We start from the raw sequence: 15,960 nt of genomic DNA, 5'->3' as shown, positions 1-15,960 counted from the left end.
TTTTAAATATTTTTAGACATTCATCTTTGATTCTTTTTCTATTATTGTCATCTTGTTTCAGCATCTCTCCATGTCCAATGGAAGTATTCAGGTGGATGCCTCCTTTATGCAGACGCTATGGAATGTACATCCTACATGCTCAGGAAGTAACATTACAGAAGGTTTGTATGTTACTTTCTTTATTTAGAAATTTATATGCTTCACATGACTTTTCATAAAAATTGGAAATGGAAAAACACTAAACATCAAACCAAAGAGCATAATAAAAGTACAGAAAATGAGCATAGGAGAGGAGAACAGCAGAAGGGAAAAGCGAAATGAAGATACTTTAGCTGAGTTAACTGAAGAAAAGCTAAATGAGTGATATAATTCTAGATTAACAAAGCGTAAAAAGCTGAGTGGCAAATGAAGACCAAGAGAGCAACAGAGGAGGTTACAGTATTCAGTTAAGTTTTAGGAAGAAGCGGCTGCAGAAAAGCAAAAGCCAGTAAACTTAGACTTTGTAGAGCACTTTAAATCACCCTGTAAGAGAGGTAACAGAACAGAGCTATAGGTATATGCAAAAAGGAAAGCAGGTTTCTGACAGTTCCTATTTCATTTTCCTCATTGTCATTTTCCTTCATGTTGATTTCAGAGCCATGCTTCCTTATAATTATCTTTCTCTCTGTGATAGTCACTGAAAATGAGCTCTCTAAACAGATCATCGTAGTCAGCCTTAAATCCTGCATCACACGGTCAGGATTCCTTTGTATGTACTTGACTGTACTTGTCAACGATATTTGAGAAACCTGACTCTGTAATGAAAGGCTTATTCAATTGTTGTTACTTCTTATTTCAGTGCCATACTCTACACAGTGTGGTGTGGGCTTATAGAGCAATCAGTGAAGTCTGAATATACTCAGGAAGTTTATGCAAACCAAAATGTGATGAAAAAAAATGTAGATGACATGTCCTGCAGACCTTCACAAAGAACTATTTTATAGAAAAGAGAACTAAAAGCTTTAGTGAGATTAGAATAGTACCAAAAAAGAAATGGAAGAATAAAAAGCTGTGATTCATATTCAAGTTACTCATACATGAATGACACAAAGAATAGCAGATTTTCAGCAAAACTGTATCAAAATAGCATGTGCAGCAGAAGGCAGAGGCAAATTAGTGACTTTGTTATATTCTTGCTAGTTTTTATGCATGAGAAAACATATGAGGTGTTGGAAATACAAGAGATACTCCTGATGAGACATGACAAAGTGAAGAGGCAGTCTTTGAAGGAGTGTTTCTGAAAGAAACCAATATATAAATTCATCCAAGGACAATTTGAGAGAAATAAAAATAAAAATTGAAAAGGAATAGATAAGTAGTCAGTGCTTCTGGAATAAAAATACTATTTTAGGAGGGCTCCAAAAAAAACCATCATACATCAGCATTACCAAACAGGATTTCAAATAAAAATTACTCTCTGCTATCCTGTTACTTTGTGCATGCACACTGTAAGTTCAGAATATTACCTTTTCTCATCCAGACAGCCTGAATATTGGAGCAACAAAGATACTTGAGGCTGTGATACATCTTACGCCCTAAGGACAGATTATCCAGTGTTGCTTTAAATTACAAAAATCACATTAGTGACATGATAACAAACTGCATTACATGATACCTTACATCTGCTGTTTTTTGTTCAAAGTATCAACCCTCCATGTTCATGAATGATAAATGTCCCCAAGCCAGGAGTGGATCATTTTAGATCAGTTAGTTAAATCCCTCAAGCTCATCACTTTTTGGCAGGTCTGATTGTAATCTCAAAAATCCTGCTGTAATACTATTGCTTTAAGAAAAACTATTGCCAAAGTCATTGGCAATATTTAGTGGATGCGGACCACTAGTAAAAGATAACTGATTACTATACATGAGATTTCCAGTAACGTACAGCTCTCATGTTAATTTGTAATTGCTACACATTAAATTTGGACAATAACTTTCCTGTGAGGTAAGCCATGTATTGCATTAAAAGACAGAAAATACAACTCAAGTCTCAATTATCAATCTCAGGTATCAATTAAAGAGATCTTTGTCCTTACCTTGTCAATATTGACTTTAACCTTTTTTCACATTAAGTATTGGGAAGTAAAAAATTAATGGAAATAATTCATTTCACTTGTTCCTTCCTTTGCAATGTTGTTCGGATTTGTTAAACCTACTCTCTCAATTTTCAAGGATTTTACTTCTGGTACTGTGCATATGTGTATGGATATATGTAATTACACTTGTATTTTACTAGTCTGTTATATATATAAATGTGTATGATAGTATTAAATAAGTGAATTTGTTTGCAGATGTACAAGCTAAGACCACATTTTGAAAATAATTACATGACTTATGCAAGGTATTTGTACATGGCTTCATACAACATGTTTTAACTGTGCAAGCTATTCAGGTTTTTCTTTCTGTTCCAGAATTTATTGATTTTTCTTATGCAAATACTGTAGCTCAGTCTTTCATTGTTTACTGCAGCAGAGATCTGCACATTCATTCTGCTACATAGGCAGAAACTGAAAATAATTCTGGTTCTCTTTTATGATGTTTGCATTATTTATGTATGTTTTATTAACTGTCACCTGAATAATTGCCAGTTACTGTTTTCCCAATTTACAAACTTGAACTGACTCAGTCAGCATAGTATGTAGGTTGCCTTTCTATCCCTCCTCCTTTATACATATTTGTCTTTGTTCTTTGTAAAGGCGTTAATTTAACTTGCAAGGTCAGAACAGTTTGGACTGAGGGTCTGATGAATCATTCTCTTCCTACACCTCTTTTTTTAATTTCTTTTATTCTGTGAGGCAAAGTGCCTACTTTTGACCTGTAGTCTTAATGTTAAAAGGCTTATAAAGTTAACCTCCATTAAGCTCAGTTTTCAGAACAGTTGAAAATTATAATTTAAATAAAACCTTTTTGCAAAGCAAATTTGTTCTGCTTGTTTAACTTAAATGATGAATAAATATTTAGAAAATAAATTTCAGCCAGGGATTTACTTATTTATTTATTTATTTAAAGGAGGGGCTTATTTTCATTTTATCAATGTCAAACAAATGAGTGAATTTGATTCTTTTACAGGTTATCTCCTTGGTGGGCATGTAGTACGTTTTTTCCATGGCCATGATGAGTGTTTGACAATTCCATCTACAGATCCGAATGATTCACAGCAAAAGTGAGTGGTGATGCATTTTTATGTTTTCTTCTCTCTTCTCCAAAAAAAAATGTAGATTGTTGACTGTCAGTTGAATTTGAGATTAGATAGGGCCTAATTAAACTCTCTTGAGATTAATTTTGAATTAGGCATTGAAATTGTTAGAAGAAGCTAGAGAGACCTACTAAAGCAGAAACCATCCTTAAATTCTTTTATTGTTGAAATTAAGTAGTTTTCCACTAAGATTTCAGCCTACTGTGTTGTTTATCTTTAATGTGTAATAGTATTAGCAGAAGGTAAGCGGATATTAGCACGGGAAGATGATAATTAAAAAAAATTGTTCTAGAAAAATCTCTGAAAGCTCACCCTCTGAAACGTTTTTTGTATTTTGTTTAATATATTTTGCACCTTTCTGCATGTTCTTGCTCTCTCAAATTTGATTACTATATTAAGATCATTAAATTGTGTTAGCTAGACTAAATTGTTTCTATCAAACTTAAATCTACACTTACCATATATTATGATTTATTGCTAGAATTTAATATTTATTAATTTGATTATAATCAATAACACAGAAAACTAAAAGTTTTAATAAAAAATAAGCAGCATGAAAGAATTCTGGTCAACAAACAAAAATCACCAGCATAGGAACAGGTCCCTAAGGATAGTACAGTGCTACGTTTGGAAAAAGCTGAAAAAGAGATGGAGAATTTAAGTAGTATAGGAACTTAAGAAGTATAGGAGGTGAACAGAGGCATAATAGATTATGGCAGCCAAGTCAGGCTTCCATGAAGGCATGACTGAATTTACCAAGAAGAAATGAAGGAGGTCAAGGAAAATGGAAATGGATTATCAGTTCTGAGCTTGGCTAGGAAGAGGCCGTTAGAGTCTGCCAAAAGTAACATCAGTAAAGTGAACGGGACCAAAGAGGGTCTAGCTGAAAATGGAGAATAACCACAGACAGTTATAGTGTATTTAATATACTCCTTGAGTTTAGAGATGAAGATTAATTTCTCGCTAGGTTTTTAGTGGTCTTGTATTTTGATTCCAGATTATCAGAAACTTTATCATGGAAGCCAAGCTGTGTAGGAACTGCTACTGTATTTTCTATGAGGAGTATGTATTTCTACCCCTATGGTGCACTGTAATTTTGAAATTTTTGAAGTTGCTTATGTTCTCTTAAACATGGCTCCTGAATAATGTATATAGGTTGATCTACAAGTCCATCTTCTTACGAAGATATTGGACACATATGTTTCATCATGCTCCTTTTTCCTTCGTGTTTATATTTAGCTTATTCCTCTAATCTATTAGTGTTGATCAAGAAGCAGAATATCAGACAAATTACAGCCTTAAGTGTTCTTGTCAGTGAAGTTGTTCTCGTTTAAAGAGTAGCTGTGTTGAGGAAAGGTGTTTTGAGAAAGTAATCTTACTGCATGGATCTTCCTGTCCTCTGCGAAGTAATTTATGATTGAAGACATCTATCACTTTTGATTTTACCAGAAATTGACTAAAAGAAAGTGAAATGGATTATCTCTTAATTCAGACTCGATCAGCGTTAATGTTCAGTGAGTGCCAGATTCAGGGTTTGCTTGTGTCTTCAGGTATGCCTGGAGGAGTCAGTGAAAGGTATGGTGTTTTAGTGGGATAAAAGTGAACATGCTAAGTAGTAGACTCTTCATTTCAAGTGAGAAAGTACATGCTTAAACAAGAAAAAACGCAACTTGGATTTCACAAGTTGAGTTCCAGGTCCCATAGTTGCACAAGAACAACTCTAAACAGATTTTTTTCCTGGTGACTATTAAAATAGGAGAAAAGAGTTGAAATTCTGTATTTCAAAATACAACTTCAGTTCAGAAGAGACCGTATGACACACAGGTGGTGGCATTTGTATTCGTATACAGCATTCAGGCAAGTTTGCCAAAGCAAGATGGCAGATTTTAAACTCCCTTGCTGCATGTTTTTTCAAGTAAGTAAGCACAATAGATGTCCAGCTGCCTTGCATGCTAAGGCAGATTAATTCTGTCCACAGAAATATATGTGAGAAAGTTTGTCACCCCTCAGTAAGCATTCCTGTCTTATCACCTGAGCTCCAGAATTTGTATAGTCTTTCTCACCAGAATATAGTGAAAATTGGAAAGGTCTTGTCCTAGAACTCAGTAATCTTAAATGATAACTTTTTAAATAAAATCTTTGTGTACTGTCCTGTTAGAAGCAGCTTTTTGTGGAGTGGAAACATAATCTTGTGCTAAACAACAGATTAGAATGTGACCGTTTCTTATCTTAACCATCTTATGATATGGTCATTCTTCATTCTGCAATATTCTGGGTTTTTCTGTTTGACTGTCTTTGTGATTTGAGGTCAGTTCCAATTACTCTAACTGAGGACCATCAGAACTATTTTTCTTCTTGTCCTTTCCTCATCCCTTCTTCCATTTGGGAAAGGGAACTCAGGTTTACATGAGTTACTATTCTTACCTCTTATAAACCTACAATGAAATTTATCATTAGAAACTGAAGAAAACATTTAGGAACTTTTAGGAATAAGCATGAATCAAGAAATGTGTTAACAGGCTCGAACAGCCTCTCCTTTCCGTATCAGTGAACAAATATATGAACAGAAAAGAACAACCAGAAAATTCAGGAAAAAATAAAAAAGCTGCCTGCTTATCTGGCCCCATGAAAAACCAGATTATTTAAAGTTATTGCAGTTCTGAAAAAAGGGTTAGTGAATCAAATCTGTTTTGCATCTAGGATGATTTTGCTTATATGTATGAACCTTTCTCCCTTGCTCAAAGTATAAAGGAATGTACTGCAGTGTATTATAATTATTAAGAATATGAATTACTTACAAGTGTGTTCTTCAAGACCTCAGACAGTTTGAATCACGCTCACCATACACACATTTATTACCATGTACTTTTTCAAATGAAGAAATAGGCATAACACAAACTTAATTTTTTTGATTCATGAAATGAGGATTTTATCAGAATATAGATCCAAGATCCCCCAACGCTAGTTTGCTGTAATAAGCAGGACACCGTAATTTCTGTTTAGCTGGAGCTTTTACTGAGCATTTGCCCCTCGTAACAGAACATTTCAACGTATTGCATATTGATAATCGGATAAACCGTTGCATAATACAATATGGGGGAGAGCTTGCCAATTGCTTTGTGAAAGCAAGGGCTTGTGGAATCCATTCTAAAAAGTTTCCTGAAAACAGTAATTTTGCAGCTAGTAGTCTAAAAAGTACACAGTGTTTGCTTAGATCCTTTCCAGGCTTTGTCATGAGTAACTCTTTCAAGACTGGAAATCATATTGCTCCAATATTTCATTGTATATGTCAGTTCTTATCTCAAATGCCAGAAATCATAATTAGGGAAGACTTAGCAGAAGTCTCTTTTGATGAAACTTCACCCAGAAGCCTTTTCCAAGTTTTTTTTTTTTAATTTTTTTCCTTCTTATTTTCAAAACAATCAATATTTTATCTGGTATAAGTCCATAAGTCATTTCAAATTGAAGAATTGATTGATGTAAGCTAATTTAAAAAAAAAGAATAGAGGTATATGAAATGTGATTAAATGTGTATTGTAATATTAACAATGAAATTCTTAGGGAAAAAATAATATGAAAACAAATTATTTTCTAAGTTATTTCTGTTCAGTCTGTTGATTACGTTGCCTAAAATGAGTTCCACCAAATTAAATGACATTTCTTTAAGTAAAGGATTCTTAAAATATATTAAAATAGGACACATCAGCACACATCAGACTTCCAAATCTGTAGTTATATAACTAAATAAAATATTTGGCTGGGAGGTTAGTATTTCCTAAAATTTTACTGTTACAGAATATAGTATTTTTCATGGTCTGTATTTGATGATTGGGTAGTATAATAGTCTCAGTGCTAGGACACGTCACTAACAACCCCTAGATTCATTCAATTAGATTTAGATTACAGTAACGGCTGATACCTTTCACTTCCTGGGTTTTTTTCCTCTGAAAATTTCTTAAAATTAAAATGTTCTTTTATCTGCTATATTTATTTTGTAAGGTTTATAATTCAAAATTTTTGTTTTATTATCAATATTTTATTTTAAAAGAAATGTTAGAAGTAATTCTAGCAATGAAGTCTCTAATGCAGTACTCATATAGATATTTATTAATGCATAGTTTTGTGTAATTATTTTAATATTGTTTGTAATGTACTTAAAAGCATTAGTATTCATATTCATCTCTTGGAAACTGTATGAATTACGTATTTTTATGACTGATTAAGTAACAGCAAAAGTTGCTCAGCCATTTTTGAAGACAGTTTTTATCAGCCCTTGAGAGAGAGAAGCTTGATAAAAAGACCTACAAGTCCTAACGTATCTGGGATGTTCAGGTTGTGTATATTGCTTTCACTGATAAGTAGGAATCTTCTTTCCTTTCATCTCTATCTATTTAGCTAGGGAGAAGTGAGTCCTAAACACAGTACAGAGAGGTAAGTTATAAAAAAACACATAGTGTAAATAAACACAAGATGATGATCTTCTGAATTTATCTGTAGGAAAGTACTTTATGAAACAGGAGGAGCTGGTGTTCGAGCAAGGTCTTTGTGGAGAGTAGAACCCCTTCGAATAAGGTATTGACACTTTTTAAACTTTTTTGTTAGCAACTCCTGTTACATTAACAGCAATTTGGTTGATACAGACAAAAAAAACACATTTAAATATTTTTGTCCTACTATATGATATATTTAGCCTTTTCATTGTTAACAGTAAAAAGTAATCTACCATGACATATAATGAGACATGAGGAATTTCAATATTTTAAGACAATTCTTTGCCTGTGTCCTGTGTCAAAAGCAGTGTTGCTTATGAGAGACTTCAGCTTGAGACCTTGCTTCTGGCAAGAAGTAAAATCCTTTCCAAGTTTTCTCTTAGAATGTAGGAAGCCCGGATTGGAAGCCAGAAGAGTTATATCCCTCATGGATGTCTACTTTTTAGATTTGACCTCTCTCTGAGGTGACTAGTTACTTATTGCAAATGAAGCTTCAATGTGTACCATATGAGTACCTAACTTGTCTTTTAACTTTAGGAGCCTTCTGTACTGTATCTTTGTTTTACTCTTGGTGTATTTGTGATTGCAAATAAAATATCCTCATAACTTATAGAGACTTAATCTCCTTTAAATTGTAGGATAGTTCTCTGGAATGTCAAGTCTTCACTTTAGGTTTAATTGGTTTGTTTAGGCAGTCAACTGAATTACAGTAGTTAATTTACACTGTAGTGCTTTTCAGAACACATGTAAGGTTGTTTTTTTTATAGGCACTATATGTAACATCCCAATAAAACAGAGGCAGATTATAGAAACAAGAAACTTAAACAAGAAACTTAAACGTATTGCTCCTTTCTAAGGTTTCCTTCCCAATCATTACTGTCAGTTTTGGAATCGCAGTGATGGAAATATTGAAATCAAAAATATGTAGAGTATTCTTTTAAATTTTTTGAACATACTTTACAGCTCAGAGTAGAAATGTTAGTTTTGTATTTTTCTGTAAATTAATTTTTGTTGTCTAACACATTTAGCTGGAGTGGAAGTAACATCAGATGGGGACAGCCTTTTCGTCTTCGACACATTACAACAGGAGAGTACTTGGCTCTGAATGAAGATGAAGGACTTGTAATGTTAGAGAGAGAAAAGTCAGACACAACCTCTACTGCCTTTTGTTTTAGAGCATCAAAGGTAAATGACATTAATACAAGTTTGTCTTAAATATGAACACACAAATGCTCTGAGTTGGTTCAACTACTTCATAAGCTATTTAAAGAATAAAGAGATAATACATGTAAATGCAAGGATAAATAACTGAAACTGAGAGCAACAAAGGTTTTCTTGAAGAGATGGAATAACAGATGAATACTAGAATAAACTATTAACACATTAAAAAACAAGATTGAAAACTAATAGAAGATTTTGTGCTTTAATCTGAATGTAATGTTGTAGAATCATTTTGCTTGGACAAAATGTCATTAGAAAGTCATTCGCTCCTATTCTATCATTGAATTCATTTAACTGGCAAAATTCTGCCCTTGCTTTTCTTTATGTACTGTGCCGATAGAGGAATTATAAGCAAAATGTTTCCATGTAGTTATGTAGTCAGTGATTTCTAAAGCGTATTTTCAAACTGTGTGCTTTAGTGAGCTAATTGCTAGTTCCTTATCGTTTCTGACTGAGAAAAACAGTACAGATGAGAGGGGATGAAGAATGCATATAGGGAAGTAGGCAGAGTGAATAACTTCTTTTTTCCAAAAAGGTGAAAGATAACTGTTCCAAAGACAACGAAAAATTTGTACGTGCTTTCATGATATTATTTATAGTTGCTACAGCTGCCACAACAGAGTTCTTGACTGGATATGAGATGTTAAATGTTCCATGTAATTTTCAATGCTATATGGTCATAAAAGGTGATGAAAGAGAATTTCAGAGGTTTGATATATGCTAGGTAAAATCTAGCATCAAGAGTCTTAACAACGGCTAGACTTCTCTTACTGAGGTAAAGCAAATACTCCTTTTTAGTAGGCTTAAAATAACTATGTTTATTTTATTAGTATGACTGAGAATACTTATTTTAACCAATCAGAATAATTGAAAAACTATCAGGAAATTTCCTTAGGTTACTAGATGCTCACCAAAAAATCTTTTGGTTCCCTCTGTAGTGTGAAGGCCATGCAATGTAAATTGTATGTGTGATGCTATTCAGGGACATTTATAATAGCCCCTATGACAGGCCTTCTTAGAATATTGTAGTATTAATGTTTTGTTTTGCATATAAATATATAAAATTTGAATATATAAATATTTATATATAAAATATATATATGTATAGTAAATTATTTCTTTTCTATTGAATAAACATACTATATTGGACGGTTGAGGTGTTGCCTCAAAGACACTTTCAGGAAATTTCTCATAATCCCAGATGGACTTGCACAAGAGTAATTACTCAGAAGTCAGTAATAAATCAGTAATGTGTTAATCCTTTTTACTGTGTTTGTACGTAACATGAGTCTTAATGTACATTTTTATATGAAATGAAAGTTCAACATCTCATGATTGTAAGACTTGTACTGTGCTCTATGGAAAAGAGTATTTTACCTCACGGTAGGCTATAAATTTGCTTTTACCTAAGCCAAGAATAAGAATAATGGTTAACTGTTTACTCTCTGGGCCGGTGAGAGCTGCACTGGACCATGGCTAGAGACATAAGTGTTTCCAAAGCTGAAGGGAACAAACAATGATAACAGGAGGGTTAAATCTCTTCCTGAAAAGAGGAGGGTGAGCTTTTGAAGGTGAAAAATAAACCCCAGAGATTGATCTGGGCTGTGAGAAGGTGTGGATTCTTAAGGCCAACCTGAAGAAATAGCACTGATTATATAGAGCTTGAGGAAAAAACTGTAGAACTAATAGTTATACCACGTATATGTAAGTGGGATTATCTTATAATTTCTGTACATGTGTCTTTGTAAACCTTTGTAACTGTGCTTTCTCTTGTGCATTTTCTCAATCAAGAAATTTTTTAACTTGCTTTTACCTTAATCTGGCATGAATTAAGGGAAATTTCAAGATAACTGTCTAATACCAACGTACTTCATCTTCAGTTGTGTCCTGATCGTTAAACATAGGGTTCTGGGATACCTGGGCTGTTTACAGCAATTCTGCAGTTCAGAATTACAGAATAATTCAAGTTGGAAGGGGCATTGGGCGGTCATCTAGTCCAGACTTCTGCTCAAATCAGGGTCAACATTGAATCCAGACCACGTTATTCAGAATATGCATTGCTGTAGTGAACCCAAAAGGAAATAAAACATCTCTCCATTGAGCTATTTTTCCCAATTTGGAAGCTAGCAAAGCAGTTTTTTAATGAAAAACAGATGCTTTTTGCCAGTAGGCAGAGGTGTGCGGAGGACACCATATCCCCAAGGCTTGCCAAGGAGCTTGTAACATATGGCTTAAAGTCTTATTTTTCCAACAGTTGTTATAGAGACCTTCTTACTGAAACAGCATACCTTCATCTTCAGTATTTTTACATACCACTTCAGCATTCTTCTGTTTTCCTTGTTTTTCAGAACCTGCAGTCACATTTGTAGTACAATGCACACTTTACTTTCACTGTTTTGTTTGCTTTTGCCCAATAACACTGGAATTTGGATTACATTATATTTTAAAGTAACAGAAAACATTATATTGTATGGTGCTATTTTGAATAAAAACAGCAATATGTCCTTATCTACAGCAGACTACTGAAAACTAATTTTTCATGCACTAGAATTCTTTGGAAAACCCTGAAATTTCTAGGTTTAATATGGGACCCACTTTTGACAAAGTTTTAAAATGTCAGCCTTTATATTTTAAGGCAACAGTTCTGTAATGTCTTGTGACCAGAGACAGCAGTTTCCCTACAGCAGATGGAATCCTGTTTGGAAATGGGATGTTCTCATTCCAGCACAGTACTTGGCTCAGTGTACTTCACTGAGCAGAACCTTGATGCTGCTTATAAACTTCTTGGAGAATAAACTGAGTGAAGAACAAAAGTATCTTTAAAATGTTTATTTCTTTACAAACTGTTGTAGCCAAGAGTTAATATTTGAGATTTCATATTTTATTTCCTTGGTGGTATACACAGCTGACGATGAAGAAATTATTAGTGTAGTCTGAGTAAATAACATTCTAACACATTCAAAAGTCACAGATGACTCATGCAGGAGGATTTGATGTCATTTTAATATTACTGCCAGCATGTAGCTATCTTAGGGGCTCAAGATGGCATTAGGATGCTGTAATAGTTTAGTAGTAATCATAAAGTTTAATAATTATTTTTGGAATATGATATTTTAATTATATATTTGGAATAAGATGATAGGTATTATAGAGTTCTTAACACACAATAGTTGCCAAATGTTCAAGTATTTATTCAGAAGTTCATATTTTACAGTTGTCATTGCCAAGTAAGCATGCATTTCAAAGGCAGCATTAAGATACCTTTTCTATTTATTTTATATGAGAAGAAAAAGTAGAAAGTAAATTTAAGATTTTTTTTCCTGCATTCTGGGGTGTAAGAGTGAAAGTATACAGAAGAATAAACACACTAGCATCCTAAAGGTCAATATATCAGTCCTCTAATAGTTGTAGACTTTATATCTTTGTCTTGTGTTAAACTGGTGTAGCTTATGGCATTATTTTTAATACAATAACAGTGTGCAACACTAGAAGGCATGATTTTAGATTATGCCCCTACTAACCAATGGCCCCCATTGGTTAGTCTGAATAAGAGTTCATCAGTCTGGTTGCCTAACTATTTTTAGGGATAGGTAAACAAGCTGTTAAAGTATTAAGGACTTTTTCCCTACTATGTTTTACGGAAAAACTGTAAAAAAATCTTTGTAAGACGATTGATTTTATTTCTTTGTCCGGTTCTCACTGCCATTATTTAGCCTCCTACTATCATGTAGGAATTCTTTCATTTTTCTAAATCTTACCATTCTTTTACTGTATTAAATATCCTGCGAAAGTTACATTTCTTTTCTGTCAGCCTTGCCTCCCAGTTCTTCCATTCTTTCTTTTTCTTCCATCCATCCTCCCTTACTCCTTCCCTCAATTCCACCTTCTTTTCTTTCTGTCTGTCTTGATACCGTTCTTTTTTTTTTTTCCTTGCCCTCTTCATCAGTTTTCTTCAGCTTGATTCATTCCTTACCTGAGGGAATTAAACTGAGCATAGGCTGTTGAGAGAGGGTTTTGAAGGAAGAATGCTTGGATTTTTTCCTACTAAGATATGTACAAATATCTAGATAAAACTTTGTTTTTCCTTTTTTACACCCCCTCCCCCTGAAATCTTTATGTGACTACACTTTTCAGCTGTTAGAAAATACTCCTTCTCTTTGTACACTGATATCAAATGACTTGGCTGAAATCCTAGAGAAACTGGACAGAGCACAAAGAGCAAAACATCATGAAGAGAAATTTATGTTGTATTGCTTAAAGCGAGAACAGCCTTTCAGCTCCCCAAATTAATTCTGTAACTTCATTTCTGAAATTCTGAAAAATCTTTTTTTATGTTTAATGTAGTCAAAAAGGACCAGTATAACTTTATTTTTTTTCAAACAGTAACTTGATTGGTATAACTTATTATCACATTACGACTTCTTTCATTGGCATTTTCATTAATGTGTGCTTCATAATACGGATGCAATACTTAAAAAAATGCTTTACTTCTTCAGAGTGCTATGTAAAAATGAAATGATTAATTATTGACAGTTAATTTATGCTATTTACTGTATTATTAGTTTCTTAATGGCTTCACCATACATGTGTATTGGGAGAGTTCATCTTTACCTGCACATAATAGTGCAATCCACTTAAATAAGATGTGGCATGATTTCCCTATGGTCTTACTATTGTAATGGTATCCCCAAGGAAGGCACGGTAATTTCATTACACTTTGTCTTGGTGTTGCAATGCTGTCTGTTTAGACTAAAATTGTTATTGAAATGTGACAGCTAAATTCCCTTTAAATGAAAGTGGATAGCAGAGTTAGGACAAAATTTCTTTTTACTCCACAGATATTATTGAGTATTCAACAATACTCAATAATTTCATTACACAGTAATGAAATAAGAAGCCTGTTACACATAAAATAATTTGAACTCTAGGTCAGTGTCTGACAGACTTTCTTTACTTTGTGACATATTACCACACTTACAGTTGAGTACACTAGAGCATTTGGAATCACAGAAAAATGATATCTTCCAATTATTTTATTTCCTTAGCTTTTTTTTGTTTAATTGCACGTGCATAAGCACACGTGTGTGCACACATCCATAATTTCCTATTACAGAATCTGCTATATCATTCTCTTCCTATTCCTGAATTTTATTTTGGAAATAAAATTTTATTTTTTAACATAGTTCTTGCTTCTGTGCTAGAGATGTAAAATCATCTGATTGTGAATGGAGAATAATGGGATTTGGTAGTGCTTGGGCTTACAAAAATTGTACTCTGTTCCAACCAAGAATTGAATAGTATGTCCAAACGAGATCTGACAAACATCCCATTCCTCTTACAAAGATGATAAATGTAAAAGGCAAATGTTACTTGCTGTCAAAATTAATATTTTCTACTTTGCTGGTTGTTGCAATGCAGATGCATCATTCCAACTGACACTTTTATCTGCATATGCAAGTTACAGGCAGAAAATTCTCTAGCATAAAAATATTTTAACTGAATTTCAAAATATGTTTCTGCTAATATTTCTGTTTTTATATTTAAACTAAAATAAAAAGGGGAAAATTGTAGTAGGCGCTACTAAATTGAGACCTTGATTAAATCCATAATTTTATGTTAGGTTAAATGTTTGTTTGTTTATTTATTTATTTTACATCTTTATGGGCTGATAGTTTTTAATTGTTTTTTTTTGTTGCAGTGAAAATGCTGTTGCTTCCAATGTGAAATGATTTTTATTCAGTTAGAATCTGACCGATGAATTTGATAGAGGAAACTAGGATTTATGTGAAATGAGCTCTTAGCTGTATCTTAACAACAATGACAGCATAAATGTTATTTTTCAGTAGAATTCAATGGTTTATGCCTTTTCAGTACAGAGGTTAAATGCGAACTTTCATTTTTTGTTCCTAGGAGTTAAAAGAAAAGCAGGATTCTGCTCTTAAACGTGACATTGATGGAATGGGGGTCCCAGAAATAAAGTATGGTGATTCAATCTGCTTTGTTCAACATGTGGCCAGTGCCTTGTGGTTGACTTACAAAGCACAAGATGCTAAATCAGCACGTTTAGGTCTCCTGAAAAGAAAGGTAAGTTTGTCTGTTTTTTTAGTTACTTGGTGAATAGACATTAGTTGCGGAACTATTTTTGTCTGTCCTGATTTCTACCATCCTGCTAATGTAGCAGTTGTGCGTTTAATCACTTTGTGCTGTTTTATTGAAAATAGTGTGATTGTTTGACTCTAAGAATGAAAAAAAATGCTCCTAATTACATAACTGAAGAAAAACTTGCTACTAAGAGATGTACTTAACTGTTTTTCTTGCCAAAAGAAATGTTTACTTGGGGCTCAATTTTTATTTTGGACACTTCAGTAAAATCCTGAAAATCCTCATTTAGATAATTGGATCCCTTTTTCTAAAATCTACCTTTACCGGCTCAAGGACTTAAACTTGTAAGTCATTGTACGGTGAATGTACATTCACTAGAGATTTAGAAATTTTTATTGAATATATGGTATGAAATGGAAATTAAATTTGTTCATTAATATCCCTCAAGAGACTTGAGTGCTTTCTAGGACCATTTCTTAAGTAACAAATTCCTGCTGGAACTTTGTATATAACTGTGCTGTTTTCTCAAGGCCCCTTGGTTTACAATTGCCCTCAGTTAGTAAAAGTGCTAGAAAAATATATCGTAGTACAATGTGAAATCGGCCCTAAACAAATTAAACATGTAGCAATTTTCATGGAAAATTCGTTTTCATAGTGTAACTTGACACAAGCAGAAGTACTTTGAGTCTTACTTAAGTGAAACTTAGAATCACAAAAATTCTATTTGTCATAACTTGAGTCTTTGTTTACACCCATTGGAAAAAAACTCCAAGCTTTTCACGTAACTGTATTTCCTTTGTTAACATTTTCAAAAAGAACCAAATGAAGGTTTTTATTATTATATTTTTTATTATTACTATTACTTTTTTGGTTAGTTAGTTATTTTTCTGCACTGGACAGCCTTCTTCTTTT

At 33.3% G+C, this 15,960-nt stretch overlaps 1 protein-coding gene across 1 annotated transcript in view; it reads left to right on the top strand.

Annotated features, from left to right (window-relative positions):
• RYR3 (ryanodine receptor 3) overlaps nucleotides 1-15,960 on the top strand; it is a 256,319-nt gene that overhangs the window by 63,822 nt on the left and 176,537 nt on the right. Inside the window, exons 7-11 of the mRNA XM_068946291.1 lie at nucleotides 62-161; nucleotides 3,109-3,202; nucleotides 7,733-7,807; nucleotides 8,754-8,910; nucleotides 14,857-15,030. Coding sequence (XP_068802392.1) covers nucleotides 62-161; nucleotides 3,109-3,202; nucleotides 7,733-7,807; nucleotides 8,754-8,910; nucleotides 14,857-15,030 — 600 coding nt within the window. The remainder of the gene's footprint in view (nucleotides 1-61; nucleotides 162-3,108; nucleotides 3,203-7,732; nucleotides 7,808-8,753; nucleotides 8,911-14,856; nucleotides 15,031-15,960) is intronic.

The sequence above is a fragment of the Struthio camelus genome, chromosome 5, assembly GCF_040807025.1.
Source record: "Struthio camelus isolate bStrCam1 chromosome 5, bStrCam1.hap1, whole genome shotgun sequence".
Classification (NCBI taxonomy): Eukaryota; Metazoa; Chordata; class Aves; order Struthioniformes; family Struthionidae; genus Struthio; species Struthio camelus.
The sequence above is the reverse complement of the archived record's forward strand: the minus strand, read 5'-3'. Positions and strand labels throughout refer to the sequence as shown.